The sequence below is a fragment of the Glycine max genome, chromosome 8 (genome assembly GCF_000004515.6).
Source record: "Glycine max cultivar Williams 82 chromosome 8, Glycine_max_v4.0, whole genome shotgun sequence".
Lineage (NCBI taxonomy): Eukaryota > Viridiplantae > Streptophyta > Magnoliopsida > Fabales > Fabaceae > Glycine > Glycine max.
The window spans coordinates 2,646,896-2,662,870 of NC_038244.2; the positions used below are offsets into that span (position 1 = coordinate 2,646,896).

The 15,975-nt window shown below is 31.1% G+C and overlaps 1 protein-coding gene across 1 annotated transcript; it reads right to left on the bottom strand.

Moving 5' to 3' along the window:
• Positions 1-293: 293 nt before the first annotated feature.
• LOC100801964 (protein DETOXIFICATION 51) lies at positions 294-2,351 on the bottom strand. Its single transcript, XM_003532424.5, has one exon. The coding sequence runs from the start codon at positions 2,110-2,112 to the stop codon at positions 628-630; it is 1,485 nt and encodes a 494-aa protein (XP_003532472.1). The 5' UTR covers positions 2,113-2,351; the 3' UTR covers positions 294-627.
• Between the last annotated feature and the right edge of the window lie 13,624 nt (positions 2,352-15,975).

Here is a 15,975-nt window from a genome sequence, read left to right on the forward strand (position 1 = left end):
TGCCAAGCCATGTGTCGCTTCTTTATTTGGACTCTCAATTAAGGACCACGCATAAACTCCGCCAATATCAAATACGTACTCCTCTTCAACAACACATCCACATTTTTCTAACCCATACGATATAAAAAAAAATGACATACATACCCTAGGGCCCTGTCTATCATTAATTACATTGTGCTTTGGTTCCTCATTATAATCACAGTTCACATCAACACAGAAAAAGAAAATGCTCAAATATTTTGTAAATGCATATTGTGCCTAGCTCCCATCCTCATTAAGCAACTAGTTTCTTACAATTTTATTAACTTTTGGACATCGGCACTTCTTACCTGTTTATATATATATATATATATTCTTGTATGAACGATCATAGCCTTACTGTTAGATAAGAAAGGAAACATACTCTTGCTATAATAAAATAAAGTAGAAATGTGGAAAAAGACAGAATAATTTCCTTTAAGTTATCCTCTGTATATGTATCCAGTTCCCATATGGGTGGGAAAAAAAAAAAAAAGAGGCGAAAAAAAATAAATATAGTTATAATTCACTTTCTTTGACCTTAGTAAATTACAAAATAACCCCATCAGGATCAGCACGGGGTGTTGTTGCTTTTGATCAAACAAACGATCAAGACGAGGGAGTCTCAGTAACAACACCCGTCAACGGCTGTTTCTGTCCGTCCATCACTCCATCTTCGACCAACGTCAGCAACTGGGCCCGATGGGCTTCAAACTCCCAATCGGTGGTCCCAATCACATACAACATAAGACCCGCGCAACACACCTGGGCCGAGAGCAGGCCCAGCCATAGCCCACAGAATCCAACGTCAAACCAGAACCCAAGTCCAACTGCCACGGGCATCCCGACCAAATAGAACGCGCCCAGGTTCACATTCGCCGCCGTGTTCGGCCGCGCCGTCCCTCTAACGACGCCGCACCCCACCGTCTGCGGACAGTTCCCGAGTTCGCAAATTCCGAGGATCGGCAGCGCCATCGACGTGATCCTTAATATGTCCTCGTCGGCGGTGAACATCGTCCCCCACCGCCGCCGCATCCCGACGGCGAAAAACATCGCCGAGAATCCCATAATCGCTGCGAGAAAAACAGAAACCACCGCGGATAGTTTGGCCCGAGAGGGACGATTGGCTCCCAGCGCGTTCCCGACGCGAGTCGAAACCGCGAAACCAAGCGAGGAGGGAAAAACATAGATGAGTGAAGTGATTTGAATGAGTATCCCCATGGAAGCAACGGTAGCGGTGGGGTCCACGAGAAGCCCGCAAAGAATGATCATGATCTCATACCACCACCACTCCAAGCAAACGGAGACGCAGCTAGGCGCAGCGAGCCGAAGGAGCGGCTTCCAGCCGCTGAGACATTCTCGGCTCGGCGCGGAGCAGTGCAAGCCGGAAAAGAAGACGGCGGCACCGAGGAAGAGGAGGATGGAGAGGTTGGAAGCGGCGGAGGCAGCGGCGACACCGGCGAGGCCGAGGCGGAGGCGCGTGACGAGGAGGTAGTTGAAGGGGAGGTGGAGGAGGGTTCCGGCGAGGGAAGCTAAGGTGACAGGGTGGGTGACGCCCTGGGCGCGAAGGTAAATGCGGATTGGGTGGAGGAAGGAGTGGGTGAGGAGGTCGGGGAGGGAGAAGAGGAGGTAGGTGTGGGCCATTAGGGTGATGTTGGGGTCCTGGTGCAAGAGATCAACGAGGATGTTGGACATGTTGAGCCAGAGGAGTGATATTGGGATGGAGCAGAGTAACAGGAACATGACGCAGCGGTGGAGGGTCAACGACAACACATTCACGCGTTTTGCGCCGAATGCTTGGGAGCATAGCGGTTCCATCCCGAGTGCTAGACCCGACAGCACCGAATAGCCTGTGATGTTCGCGAACGCCATTCCTAGGGACCCTGCTGCCAGTTCTAGCTCTCCTAGGTGTCCCAGGAACAGCATCGATACCATGGAACGCGCGTAGAATATCAGCGCCGTTAAGGCTATCGGAAACGCCAGCTCCCCCACCGCTTTCACTTCTCTCCTTATGCTCCAACAGTGCTGCCCCTCTTTTTCTACTGCTCCCTCCATCAACGTGTAATCTACTACTTCCTCTGTTTTTGATCCCATCTTAATGGATCCTCTCAAACTCAAACTTGCACTCTCACTCTCACTCTCCTAAACACCACCCCCTCTCTTCTCTCTTGTCTTCTTCTCAGTAAAGACTGATTGAGTCTGTGGGATTAGCTAGCTAGCTAGATACATACACGAAACTAATTAACGCGTTTCAATGAGAAGCCCAAGAAGGTCACCCTTGTATAAATAGAGATTTCAAGTTTGCCAGCTTCTCTTCAAATATTTACATCTCTTTCTCTCTCTCTCCCTCTCTCTCTCTCGATAAATAAATAAATAAATAAATAAATAAATAAATAAATAAAATCAAGGTTTATGTCAAGTTTCATGCTTATGCATATGCATTAGTGTCATTCATGATTCACCTCTTTTATTTCTTCTTTTGACCTAAAATCTTACAATCTTTTCATTCTTTTTTTAACACCATATATACTTTTTCAGTCTCTCCTTGGTTAAAAAAACGTAGTACATTCATATAGTAAGGTTTAATTTAATGTGAAAATTATATAAGAAAAAATACTAAATACGTGGAAATGTCAGTGTATTTTGTAGGGAACAATTTCCAATAACGGAATTGTTATTTGGCTTGTGATAGTATATGCTCAGTCATTGTTTCTTCACCTCCTAGGGTAACTGCGATTTCAAATAGCAAAAACTTCTAATTCCTTACTTTTAGGTTATGAGGTGCAATGCGATTACTTCAACCAAAGAATTCTTCAAAAAAAGCATTAAAGCACTGCATTACTGACAAAGGTGCCATTCATCATTAAAGCATAATGCATGTACGGCTTATATATTGGTCTAGCAAAAGCAATTGACTTTGCTCCACTAATTATATTGTTAATGTATCCATCAAACCTAAGAATGCTCTTGACTTTCGTTATTTCAATTGCTAAACAATAAATACATTAACCCAAAAACGCCTGCCGACGTCCTGAAATATAAGTTGGTTATTTATATAAACTGAAAGAGTAAAAAAAAAATATATGCCTGTATATATGAACGTCTCTATTTTCTTTTATTCGCTTTACTTGTAGATAGCTTGACAGTTTGGATTAAAAAAAAAAACTTTTAATATGATTATCTGTTCAAATTCAACCATTCCCAAACAAACTATAATTCTATGGTTTGTCGGGCTTAAATTTAGGATATAATGATAACTTTTTTTTCAATTTTCTTAATTTTTTTTATAAAAAATAAATAGTAAACATGTACTAATTATTAATAGCATGAATTAAATTTAGTATGTAATAGTACTTCTTTTAAACTAAACGAAAGTAAACATGTACTAATTATTAATAGCATGAATTTTTAAAGATGCAAAAACATATGACCAAACATTAATTAGTGTTTGACCAGTAAGAACTTTATCGATTGAGACAAAGTTACCACAAAATTAGTCAGCGATAATATGCTTTTACTGTTAATGCTTACAAATTCAATTATCTAAGATATTTTAGAAAACTTCAAAGGTTTATTGTTTATAATAAGGCATTTAATATTTACCTTTTATGATTATTTTTAAAAATTGGTAGTGGTAATTAAATAAATCATCTATCTCCCTCACAATTAGTCCACTCTTAATGACATATATTTTTTTATTTAATACTTTTTTTAAAATTAATTATGAGCAAGCAGCACTGTTCTTTGTTTAATCAGCATGTATATATTAGATTGGATTTTGAGGTCAAAATTTGATGGTAGTTAGAATTTAGGAGTTCACAAAGAAGCAAAGTATGCAGGATGCAAAGATGGAAATTCTTTTTCCCTAATTTGTTGTGCGGTTATACAACTAATCTTAGTTTAGTTCAAACACGTACGTATTATATTAAAATAGATAAAGAAGAAGGGATTAGGTACTGTTTAGTGGGTAATATAAGATATTAGTTGACTCTTGATGAATTTATATATGTTTGATTAGATAAAGGAGAGGGCCACACGTGGGAGTTCGAGACCACAGACTTTATTCTTCATAGCATCTGAAACTGAAGTACTTGTTGGGTCCTGCACGGGCCACCATACTGAAATGGGCTTTGAATAGAGGCAGAAAAAGGGTTTAAAAGTGAAAACTTAAAAAAAGTTAGATTAGAGAAGTTATTAGTATATATGTTGAAGCATTAAGGGTGATATTATATGTATGTATAAAATAAAAGAGAAAGGTTGGTCGATTTGGCTGGTGATAGAAGGGACAGGAGGAAGAAGAAATTAAGGTATGAAGTTGAAATTAACGGTGTTGGATCATCACATGGGTGCGTGCGCAATTGCCGGAGGCTGCACAGCACTCCGCTCCCATTTTCACAAACAGATGGTTGGAGGGAAACATCCCTCATAACAATTGGCCACATAGCATTTACTTTCTCTTTCTATCTGTCTCTGTCTTGTTGAGTTGTTGTTGGTATTAAGTGTTGTTGTCGCATCGCATCCAAGTGTCCATGTTTGGCGTGTGAGTGTGAGAATTAGAAGAGGAGAAAATGGAAATAGTTGAAGCTAAGAGAGAATAATAATGTGGTAAGAAATTGACACAAGAATATGCATGCAGTCCCCACCACCACCTCAATCTGACAGCTCTAACAGTCTCACATTTGGGAGGCAGTGGCACCACTTCCTCTTTTTGTTTTCTGCCATTGGGGGAAGCGTACATAATGCAGTGTTGTTGTGTTGTGCTTCATTACTTCAATTCATTGTCTCACTGCCCCAAAACCTCGCAGGACCCAGAGCCCACATAATGCCACGTAAAACTATTTAACATCTTCTGCTTCCCAATTCAAACATCTCTCTGCATGTCGCCCTTTTCTCTTTAAACCCCCCCTTTCCCTCTTAATTTCTTTTGCATGACATCATGCATGCCAGCCCAGGTTAATTTACTCGACCCACCACTTTCCCAACTTGCCTACATACAAACCTTGCAATCCATTTAGTTGACTAAAAAGTGGACTTCTAAGGGGGTGAGACAACTCAATCCTATGGGGTCAATACTTTTTAATTACTATATATATATATATGATCCCACTTATACAAAATTTTCAATTTTGAACAAGATAGTAATTCACCTGCAAATATATATATATATATGTTGGATATGTATTAAGCCAAAGGAGTATTTGTATGAGAAGATCATACAAATGAATTTAATTATACCATATATTTGAATGGTTATAATAGGGATTGTAATGATGCAAGGTAGGTTAGCTTGTCAAAACAACATTTTTTTAATTACTTAAAATAATAATAAAAAATTAGTGTATATATGATTCTGAACTTTTGTTTCATTTTGATAAGAAAGTAATTAGTGTGTTCAGGACTCAATATTTTAAGTTAAAAGGTTATCATTGACCACACGACTTTGTCCTTGAGGATTAATAATTAAGTTGAGTACTTGGTAAATGAAGAGGATGAAGAATTGGTTGGCTTGATTAGAATTTGAGTAGAATGCTCAACCTTGTTTTATCTCCAAATTAAATAGCTAACATCGGAGGCAAAACAAATAGAGTGGTTAGATGAAACAATGCAATTAAATGGAAAGATGAGACCAGTAGGAGCCTAAAACTATTTTATTTGATATTTTTTAGTTTTTATTTTTCTTCTATTTTTTGGCATATTAAAAACGACCAATCCAACCTATTTTTGGCACGCTAGTGGTGTGGTGGGTTAAAACAAGTTGGACTGACCTTTTCTGTCATTCCTAATTTAATCTAGGGTGGTAATGTAGTTAAATATTTTTACTTTAACAATAATTAGGATTCCTGGCTTGATATATACATACATGCATATATACAATAAGAAAGATCAAATTATTACAAGAATTATAATATAAAGAAATTTACTTATTTTAACAACACTTTGTATACATATTAAATTTTGTTAATCTTACTGTTAAATTTAAAAAATTATTGATAAATAAAGTCTATAATTTTTTTATAAAATTTAAAATTATTTGATACATCATTTAATTAATTAAATTTAATATATAATATATATTTTAAAATATAAGTAAATATTAACTACAAGATTGCATGACAACAAATGTCTAATTTATTTAACATTTACGGAGCATAATCGTTATATATATATATATATATATATATATATATATATATATATATATATATATATATATATATATTCAAGACAATGAATGTTATTAATTATTTATATTATAAGTTATATAATCATTAATGTTTCTTTAGTTTTTAAGGTTTTGTCTGTATAAGGTAAAAATCTATTTTTTGTGAACAAAAGAAAATCTTGTGGCTGGACATCCGTTTTATGTGTAGTATAAACAATCTCATCCGTCTATTTATCTTGGAACTCGTGCTTAGGCTAGCCATACTAATAACAAACGAACAATAATGACTCATTGAATCATTCAGAACTTGTTACGTTTAATAATACGATATGGTTAAAAATTGTACTAATCAATAAAATATTAAATTTGAAGAAAAAAATGTTAAAATTGTTTATTTGTTTTTTGAAAATAAAATAGCCATTTAAAAAAATATTATCATGAATTATTTGGTGAAGTTGTAGAGAGAAAAAAACATGCTTAATGTGAATTATATTGATGTGACAGTGTGGTATTTGAAAGTAGGTTTGTATCAGGTGTCAAAATGACTCTTGATCAGAGTTGGTTTAAAGGGAACATGCTGGTTCATTTGGCTGGAGATGAGGTGGGACCTTAATTCTGAATTCAGCATCTTTCTTGGGGAACGAGCAAGTTACGCTGTGGCAAGGAACAGCCGCATATCATGGAAACACTTGACATTATCAATTGAAATGCATCATTTACTTGCCTTTCAATACGTTTAGTCTTAACTCTCCTACTTTATTCTTCATCTCTCCTTTTCAAACAGATGTCTTCTTGCACCCATGATTAATTAAGGCTATGCTTGGATTTTCTTTTCAAATAAATTTAATTTTATAGAACAAGGATTTAAATGTTTTTATAAATCTTATTTTGCTCCAAAAATTTATTTTAAAAATTAAAACAAACATGCATTAAGGTTATGTTTCTAACTTTTTTTTATTAATTAAAAAGTTAAAAATAATTTATTTTTAATAACTTTTTAATAGTTTTTAGTATTTTTTAATGTTAGTTTTTAGTTTCTTACTTTTTATATTTTTTTCACTTTTATTTTTTATATATTTATTCATTTTTTCTTGTTATATTTTTTAAATAAATCATAATTTTATTATTATTTTTTTATTTTACACTTTTTAGTTAGTGTAACAGCTAATCTTATGAAGTCTCAACAATTTTATTATTCATTGATTTTTATGGACAAATGTAAGTAATTTTTAATTGTTAATTTTTTTTGTCAATGAAAAGAATCAAACTCACAATTTTTTCATTTATTTTTTTCTTTTTTCAAGTTAATTTTATAACTCTCTTGATATAAAAAAGAAAAAAAAAAAACATTCCATTGATATCCTGTTGGATAGTATGGAGGGTGTCTCTCATTTTACCATTTTGCATACATAAAAATAAGTATAAATATAATTGGAATATCGTTTGCTTCTAGCGAAAAAAGGAATAACGTTTGCCAAGGTAAATTCATATTGGAAGTCATGTGCCATTATATGTTTACATGGTTGAAGAGCTTACCGGTGTGGCTGAAGATATCGAAGACAATATATCATACACACTCATACATTTTTATGTTTATCTAATTATTTAAATAAAATCATTTGTATTTTTTGTCTCTCTATTATTGTTAAAATTTGATTTTAGTTTTTTTTATAAATTTAATATCTTTGTTATTTTAATTGTATAATTTTAGTTCATCGAATAACTTTAATTTGACGTTTAATATTTTAAAAATATTAATATTACCGTGTATGACAATGTCAAGTTAATATTTTATTAAACATTAAGTTAACAAGTAAATAAAATTGCACAAAAAAAGTAGGGATCAAATTCATAAAAAAAGAATAGAGAGACTAAATTTAAATTTTTACAAGACTTAAAGTAAGCTTAGTAAATAAATAATTTTATTATATAAATTATATTATTGTTAAATTTTATGATTCATAAATACTTAAATATAAAAAATAAATATTAGATTAATAATAATAATTTAATTGTATTATAGGATTATTTTTAACTATTATTAATTAAAAAATTATTAAAATTCAATTTAGAGATTAAAGATAAAAGACAATAAATTAAAAGAAATATATGATTAAAAAATTCAAGCAAACAAATAATAATCTTTGAAATTTCTAAGAGATAAATCCTCATAAATTAAATGATAATGTGTGAAATACACATTAAAAAGAGAGAAAAAAATAATATCATAAATTTCTAATTTAGAAAAGGAGACTATGAATAAATTCATGTGGACAATATCTTTATTATAAATAATTCTTTTATTACATTTCAAATTATTAAAATAATTTATAATTATATATGTACATTACATTTACATAATTATATAGGTCCATCCTCCCAACCCCAGGTCACTTATAATTTCCAAGGATAATAATATTTCTAAAACTATAGAGAAGTAAATAAATTTTTCAGTCCTTAAAACTACTCTTCATTTACTATTTAGGGACCAAATTTGTATTGTGGGTAAGAAGGAATGAAGGATGTCCCAAAATGTTTTATTCATTCACATCTTGTACAGTAGTATTTTCTTAATGTTTCTTTATATTATATCAACTCTTTCTTATCTCATACATTATCTCTTCTTAATTGTGTCCTTAATTTGTTATATAACTTTGGCTTAATTATTTGTTCTTTTTATTTATTTAAAATATTCAATTGAATATTTTTTATTTCTGAAAGTTTTAACGAAGTCTTTTATTTTTTAAAATAGTCCTTTATTTTTGTAAAAATGTCCCAAAAGGTGATCATTTTCGTTCAATTGAAGCCGATGACGTTAAGTAGTAAATTTCCGCAAAAAATTATCATATTGAGACATTTTAACTTTCAAAATTAAAAGAATCTAATTAAACATTCAAAATAAATAAATAAAGGGGTTAAATTGATAATGAAGCTTATAACTCTGAAAAGAATTTGAAAAATACTGGCTATTATATAAAAAAAAAGAAAATAGGCACGAGTGCAGGAGATCTACAAGGGAATGTCTAAGCAGCAGGGTTTACAGAGCCAGCTCCTTGCTACACACTCACAGCTCATCTACGGACTCAAGAAAAAGAATATCTCATAATTCACACGAACATGGGAAATGTGTACCTCAAATAATCAAATAAAGGTTTCTTACTGCTTCATTTAACATTATTTGTATCATCTTTTCTTTGTTTAATTATAAGGCTGATTTTCCTTCCTGACTTGGAAGTTTTGTTATCATAAAATTGATTGCATCTTGCCAAAACTAACAAAGAAAAGATCACCACTTGGAATTAGAGACCCACACGCATGTCATAACCCACGTGAGGCACCTTGCTGCACATGGTCATTAGACATTCTTGTCTAAGGCATCTCCAACCATAGTTTTTTACTTGAGTTTCTTAATCAATTTTTTAGTCTCTCTGATACTTTTCATAGTTCTCATTGTGTTACCTCACTTGTAAGACATTCATACAAAATTTTTCTCCAATACTAAAAAATCATAAAAAATTTCAAAAAATCCACACATATTTTTATAACTTAATTATTATTTAAATAAAATAATTAATTCATTTATTCAATTTTTACATATACAAATAATAAATATGAATAATTAAAGAAAATATTAAACATAAATTAAAAAGTAATAAAAATTACATAACATTCAAAGAAAATACATAACAATAAAAATATATTTTTACATAATAATAAATAATTGGTGTGTTGGTGTTTTTTAATTGATGTGTTATTTATTGTTTTTGAGCTTTTGTTTACGCTTTTCGATACATTTTTTCCCTAGGATTGGTACGGTGGTTGATGCTGTAGAAGGGTAAAAAAATAATATTTTATTATTAAGATGTTGTTTCTTATATAAGAAATAGTTTCTGTGTTGAAGGGAATTAGGAATGTCACTTAGGCTCTCTCCAATGGTAAGTTCCTTCAACAATCTGTTTCTTCATCTTAAGCAACAGGGTAAGAAACCCCATTACAGATGGCCTAAGTCTCAAGATTGATGAACTTTTTCAATTTTCTTAATCAGCCAAGTCAAAAAGCTCTCCCTTATTGAGCCGTTCAAGCTTCATGCTCTTGGCTTGTAAGTTGTTACCCTCTACTATGTATGTACAATGGAGTGCACTTTTCATATACTGTACTGTACCACTTTAATGATCAAGCCAACTATATAATTATGTGCCCTTTTCCACTTCATCCAATAAACATTTCCCAGTTTGAGCACTCGATTTGATAATTTCGACCATGACATGATTATTGAGAGGTGTTAATTAGTGATTAATTTATACCTTGTCCCGAAAGAAAAGACAGAAGCAAAGAAAACCGTGGATTCCATGTAGCATTGCCGTGTGCTATGTGTGGTGGCTTTTGCTTAAAAGAGATTTAGGTGTAGTATAAAATCCAATGTCCTGCTTCTTACAGTCACAGGGTTAAGCATAAAGCGTGCATTCCTTAAACTTTATTAGGTAATATTTTTCTAATTAAATTTTGTCGTTAAGAGAATTTCATCTCTACCCTACATGCTAATTAGTGGCTTTGCAACTTGCAAATGTTTTCTGAGACAAAATTATCCATGATATAGAAATATGCAATGAACTTGTAATTGTTCGAAGCTCACGAGGTCCTTTTCTAAATTAATATTTTTAGTGGTCGCTCGGTCAAATAATAAACAGAGTGAAAGTGAAGTCATCACCATCCATTACAACAATGGAGCATTGTAAACATTATCTCTTCTAGTGTTGTCAAACTATATATATTTATGTAGAAATTAGGGAGCATTTTCACAAGGGGTGTATAGAAATTCAACCGCAATACAAAATGGGAAATGATTATAGTTAGATATGGTTGGATTTTAGGGGGCTAATTTTTTTTATTTTGCATTGTTATGTGCTAGACACATTATAATTGGCCAGTAATATCTGAACGGTTCATAATTAGCTGATATGGATTGCATGTTTGAATATGGAAATCAATCGTAACTCGTAAGTCATTAATGCTGAATCCCACGAGACCAAAAAGTCATAATCACTTCTCCTCCACCAAAATGAAGACACAAACCAGAGTAAAAAATCAGCTTCCTGTTCAGTAGTTACTTTTCTGAGTGATTCTTGCGTATGTGGTCTTACTTGTCATTTAAAAGGTCTTTGCATTTTTCTTGTTGAGCAAATCCTTTTGATGCCAGAACCGAATATATTGTGCATTTTGACGTCCAATTTCATTTCACAAAGCAATACCTGATAGGGTCAGAAAAGTATCTAAATGTTACTACATTAAGGATTGGCAGGTACAAGACTTGTTGAAACGAAAATATGCCTAAACCAGGATACAATTACATAGAGTTGTCTATATAGTTACATCAGATTAAGCTGTTAAAGAATAAGGTCAAATTTTGATTGCTGCAAATTTCTATATTTCTATTCATGAAAACTACATAAAGATAACTTTATTTAATGATTGATTAGTGTTGACACTATAGGTCATTGGGTATATGGGTCATTTGCGTTGTTTATCTCCAGTCCCCACCTGCATTAACTAGAAGTATGGCCAGCACGCTCTGAAATCAACAATTATATAGCGTGATCCACTTCAATTTAAAAGTAATGCTTATAAAATCTGCACTTATCCAATATAATCAAATTATCAAATATTCACAAGTAATAATATAATAATATATCAACTTCACTTTTCTTTGATATATCTAGCTTCCATTCATGAAAATGAGTTAAAAAATAACTGAACAATGTATATAATGCTCAGGTTAGGGGGTTCGTTTTTTTCTTTGTATTTTACTGATTAAACTACCTAAGGTGGTCGTTACACAAGTGTCTGTTTAGCTCGATTCATTTTGAAAAAATTCTTGAAAAATAAACTATTGATACAAGTATATCAACATAAATTGGTCTACGGAATCTTACAAAATATTATCTGATCCCAGAAATTATAACCGATAAAAGCTAATTAATAATAATTTGTTATTTATTTGACTCAGTATAACGTGACAATTAAGGTTTCAATTAATGATGACTTTCTATTTTGCTCAATCCATAATTTTACTCTTTTTATTTTAAAATAAAAAATAGTTGATTATTTTATTTTAAAAAATCTACATTTTTATTCAACTCTCAATTTTATCAATATTTTATTTCTTTTATTTTGTTTCAATTCAACATTAGACCTTGTTTTTTTTACTGAGTTGAACATTAGATATAACATTTATTTAAGGTATTATTAGTATATAATTTAATTAATTAAAATATAAAAAAATTAAAAAATATAAATGTAGATAAAATTAAGGATTAAAACAAAAATAGTTTTTTTTTTCTAAAAGAGAAGAATTAAATATTTTTATTTTAATGTGGAAATCAAAATCATGAATCGAAGAAAATAGGAGAAAAAAAATATTTTTAATTATTAGCAGGTAATGAGATTTTTCTAGCGATGGCAATCAGACTTGGGTGATATCACTACTTGAATTTGAGACAAATATTTACATACAACATTTTTTAGAATAAACCTACTAATGCTTAATATTTCATTTCAAATGTCTTATTGATTAGATGACACCTGGATTTGAATAGGGGAAAAAGGATTTGCAGTCCCCCGCCTTACCACTCGATCATGCTACCAAATAAATATAGAGATATAAATATATGTAGTATATGAGAATATCCCTTTTTCCTACTGAAAAAAAAAATATCGAGACAATTTGCAACGGTTAACTATTAATTTATGAATTATTCTTTAAGATTTGAAAGCCCTTTTCTTTTTCTATTTTTCTATTTCGGATCCAAACCATTTTGCTGTAAATGAAGACAGATTTTTGTATATATTAATTGATATCTATATTGATATGCACTTTTGTGAGATCAACACATATTATGTTTGTTATTGACAAATCGATTGAAAACGTGTTCACTAAAAAAAAAAGTTTTTGTAATTGGTACATGTTTTATTAAACCGCTCATAAGAATCATATTTAGACTTTTAACTGGAGAATATCTAACAAGAGCTTCCATTGAATGAATAATAGATCCAGATCTTAAAAATAACAATGCTTTTGAATAAGCATGAGTAATCAAATGAAATAAAGTGGTTCGATAAGATCGGAGCTAACATCACATAATTGAGACAGTAGAAAATAAGCCAAATTTTTCTTAATATCTTGTTGAACAATAGCTAAGGTAGCTCCTAATACTACCATTATTATACCTATAAAAGCTATTTCGTTCGTTACCTAGTTTTTTACAAAACTTATATGCCTGCACCTAAAAGTTATATACTCCTAATAAGAGATAAGATGATTAGAGAAAGAGGTGGAAAAATGTGAAAATGATGTAACATGATATAAACAAAAATAAAATAAATAAATTAAAAGTTAATATTATTGTTCAATCATAAATAATTTTGTAATACGGTTAATTTTTATAATAATTATATTTAAAATATTTTCTAATTAATTGGTAATATAAATTCAGACAATTTTTAAAATTAAAACTCTAATAAATATATTGTACAAGTATATGATTATTTTTTACCAAAGTACTCCATGAATATTATCAGCCTAGAAAAAATATATGAATAACCCACTACAGTTCTCTCTCTCCCTCGTTTTTATATCTCTCTCTCTCTCTTTTTTTTTTGCCGGTGAGCAACTCTAGCTTTAGGGGACCCGACCCAATGCGAATGATTTTCAAGATCCCTCTACTTTTGTTTTGTGGACTCCTGTACAAAAAACACTGTGGGCTTCAGGTTAATAATATCTTCCCCTTCGTTAATATTTCCTCCTGGGAGATACTATTTTTACCTCCACTTTTACTATTTACACTCCACGTTTTTAAATATAGTTCCTATAGTACCCTTCTTTATACATCGAAAATATATTTCCTTTGAATAAGAAGGGGGTGCAAAAAGCACAATGAAAATACATTTCCTTTGAGTAAGAGGTGCAAAAAACACACAAAATACATTTCCTTTGTGTACTTTGCACAACAAAAACATATTTTTATTCTGTATTTTTTGCACTCCTTCTTACTTAACTGAAATACGTTTTTATTTTGTTAATTTTAAAATTTTTATTAATATAAAGTTACCTTTTTAATTATTCTTGAATTAATTATGATAGAAGTCATCTTAATGAAAACCCACATTACCTTTTTTTTAATAATAATAGAATTAACTGTTATATAATTACCTTTTTAATTTAAATTTGAAATAATGACACAAGTTATCCTTTTTAATTGTAATCGTTTTTTTTGTCGGCGTAATCGATTTAATTATGTTAGAAATTAGTATCAGAATGAATTTGATTTTAGTAATAAAGATAATTCATATGATAATTAATTCAATTACTTTTATATATAAATGATAACTTCTATTTAATTGAATTATTTTTAATTAAAATAAATACTTTAAATGATACTGGCTACTATTAAAAACAAAGCTGGCTAAATTAAAAAAACCATATCATCCGTTGAGCCAATGTTTCTTTCATCTTCTAGGGTGACAAAAATATTAGCCAGGTCGTAGGGAGAGACAGATTAACATGACAACATTTTCTTGGGGAAAAGATACAAGAGCTAAATCAGCATTAAGAATACAAGAAGGAGCAAACTCAAACTTTAAATTGAACAGAAGTCTCCAAAGCTGCCTTTACAAGCTTATTTGCAACTCGATTTGCCTCCCTAAAAACGTGGTTTCAAGTAACATCTCCGGTTGAACGATGCATATTGTGAATCTCTTTAATTATACTATAAGAAAGATGATGACAACTGAACCCTCCAAATTAGCAAGTGTATTTTATACTTTTTCTTTTTATTTTGTTGTCCCTGAAAACAAAAAGATTGATTTATTTCGAAGTTAAAAAACTATTTTTTAAAATAAAATGAAGCGTCAACTTATTTTAAAACCGAATTACATTGTTAATGAAATAAATAGTAATAATATATAAAATGTTAAATATTTTTTTTACTGAATAAAATGTTAAATAATATAATGCTTAACTTTAGAAGAAGATAATTAAAAAAAGGTAAATAACACGCACAAAAGTGTAATCAAATTTGTTATTCTATTATAGAGGATGTTCATGTCATAACGCCCAACTAAAAATAATAAAAGGTGAAATCAAATTCCTCTAAGGAACCTGTGGTTTTGGATCACACAAAACCAACTGTGAACCCAAATGTCCCAAATCCAATCCACCAGCCCAGCATCACGTCCTGAAAAATCAGGATCCAGTATTTTTATTATAAACACTATTTTTTATTATAAAAATAATTCCTAATACATAAAAAATATTTATATTGAAAATAACTTTTGATAATATTAATGAAAAATATTTATCCGTGCATTACATGGTTGTACATTCTAATTTTTTGACATTTGAAGATGGAAAGAATAATGCTAACATGGCGAGAGCATAATCGGGTTTTACTTTTATGTTTGTATTACTATAAATAGTATTCTGACGCACTCCAAGATTGTTCGTTGATAAAGTGCAACGAGTTGATAGCTCTCTTTTATCTTAAAAAAACCAAAAGTAATATAAACATGGTTGCAGCATAGTTGTGTAAGTTGCTTGGTTTTGGGTACGTATCAATTAGATTGTGCTTCCATCCTCTGTTTAAGAAAATACAATGGCTTCATAATTCTATCCTAACAAGTGGTGTGAAGACGTTGGGAATTATGTAATAAAATATCTGAGCACTAACACTCATCATCATGAGAATATTAGGTCTTTTAGATTTTCATGCCAACAAAGACGTCCTTGTCTAGTTATCTGA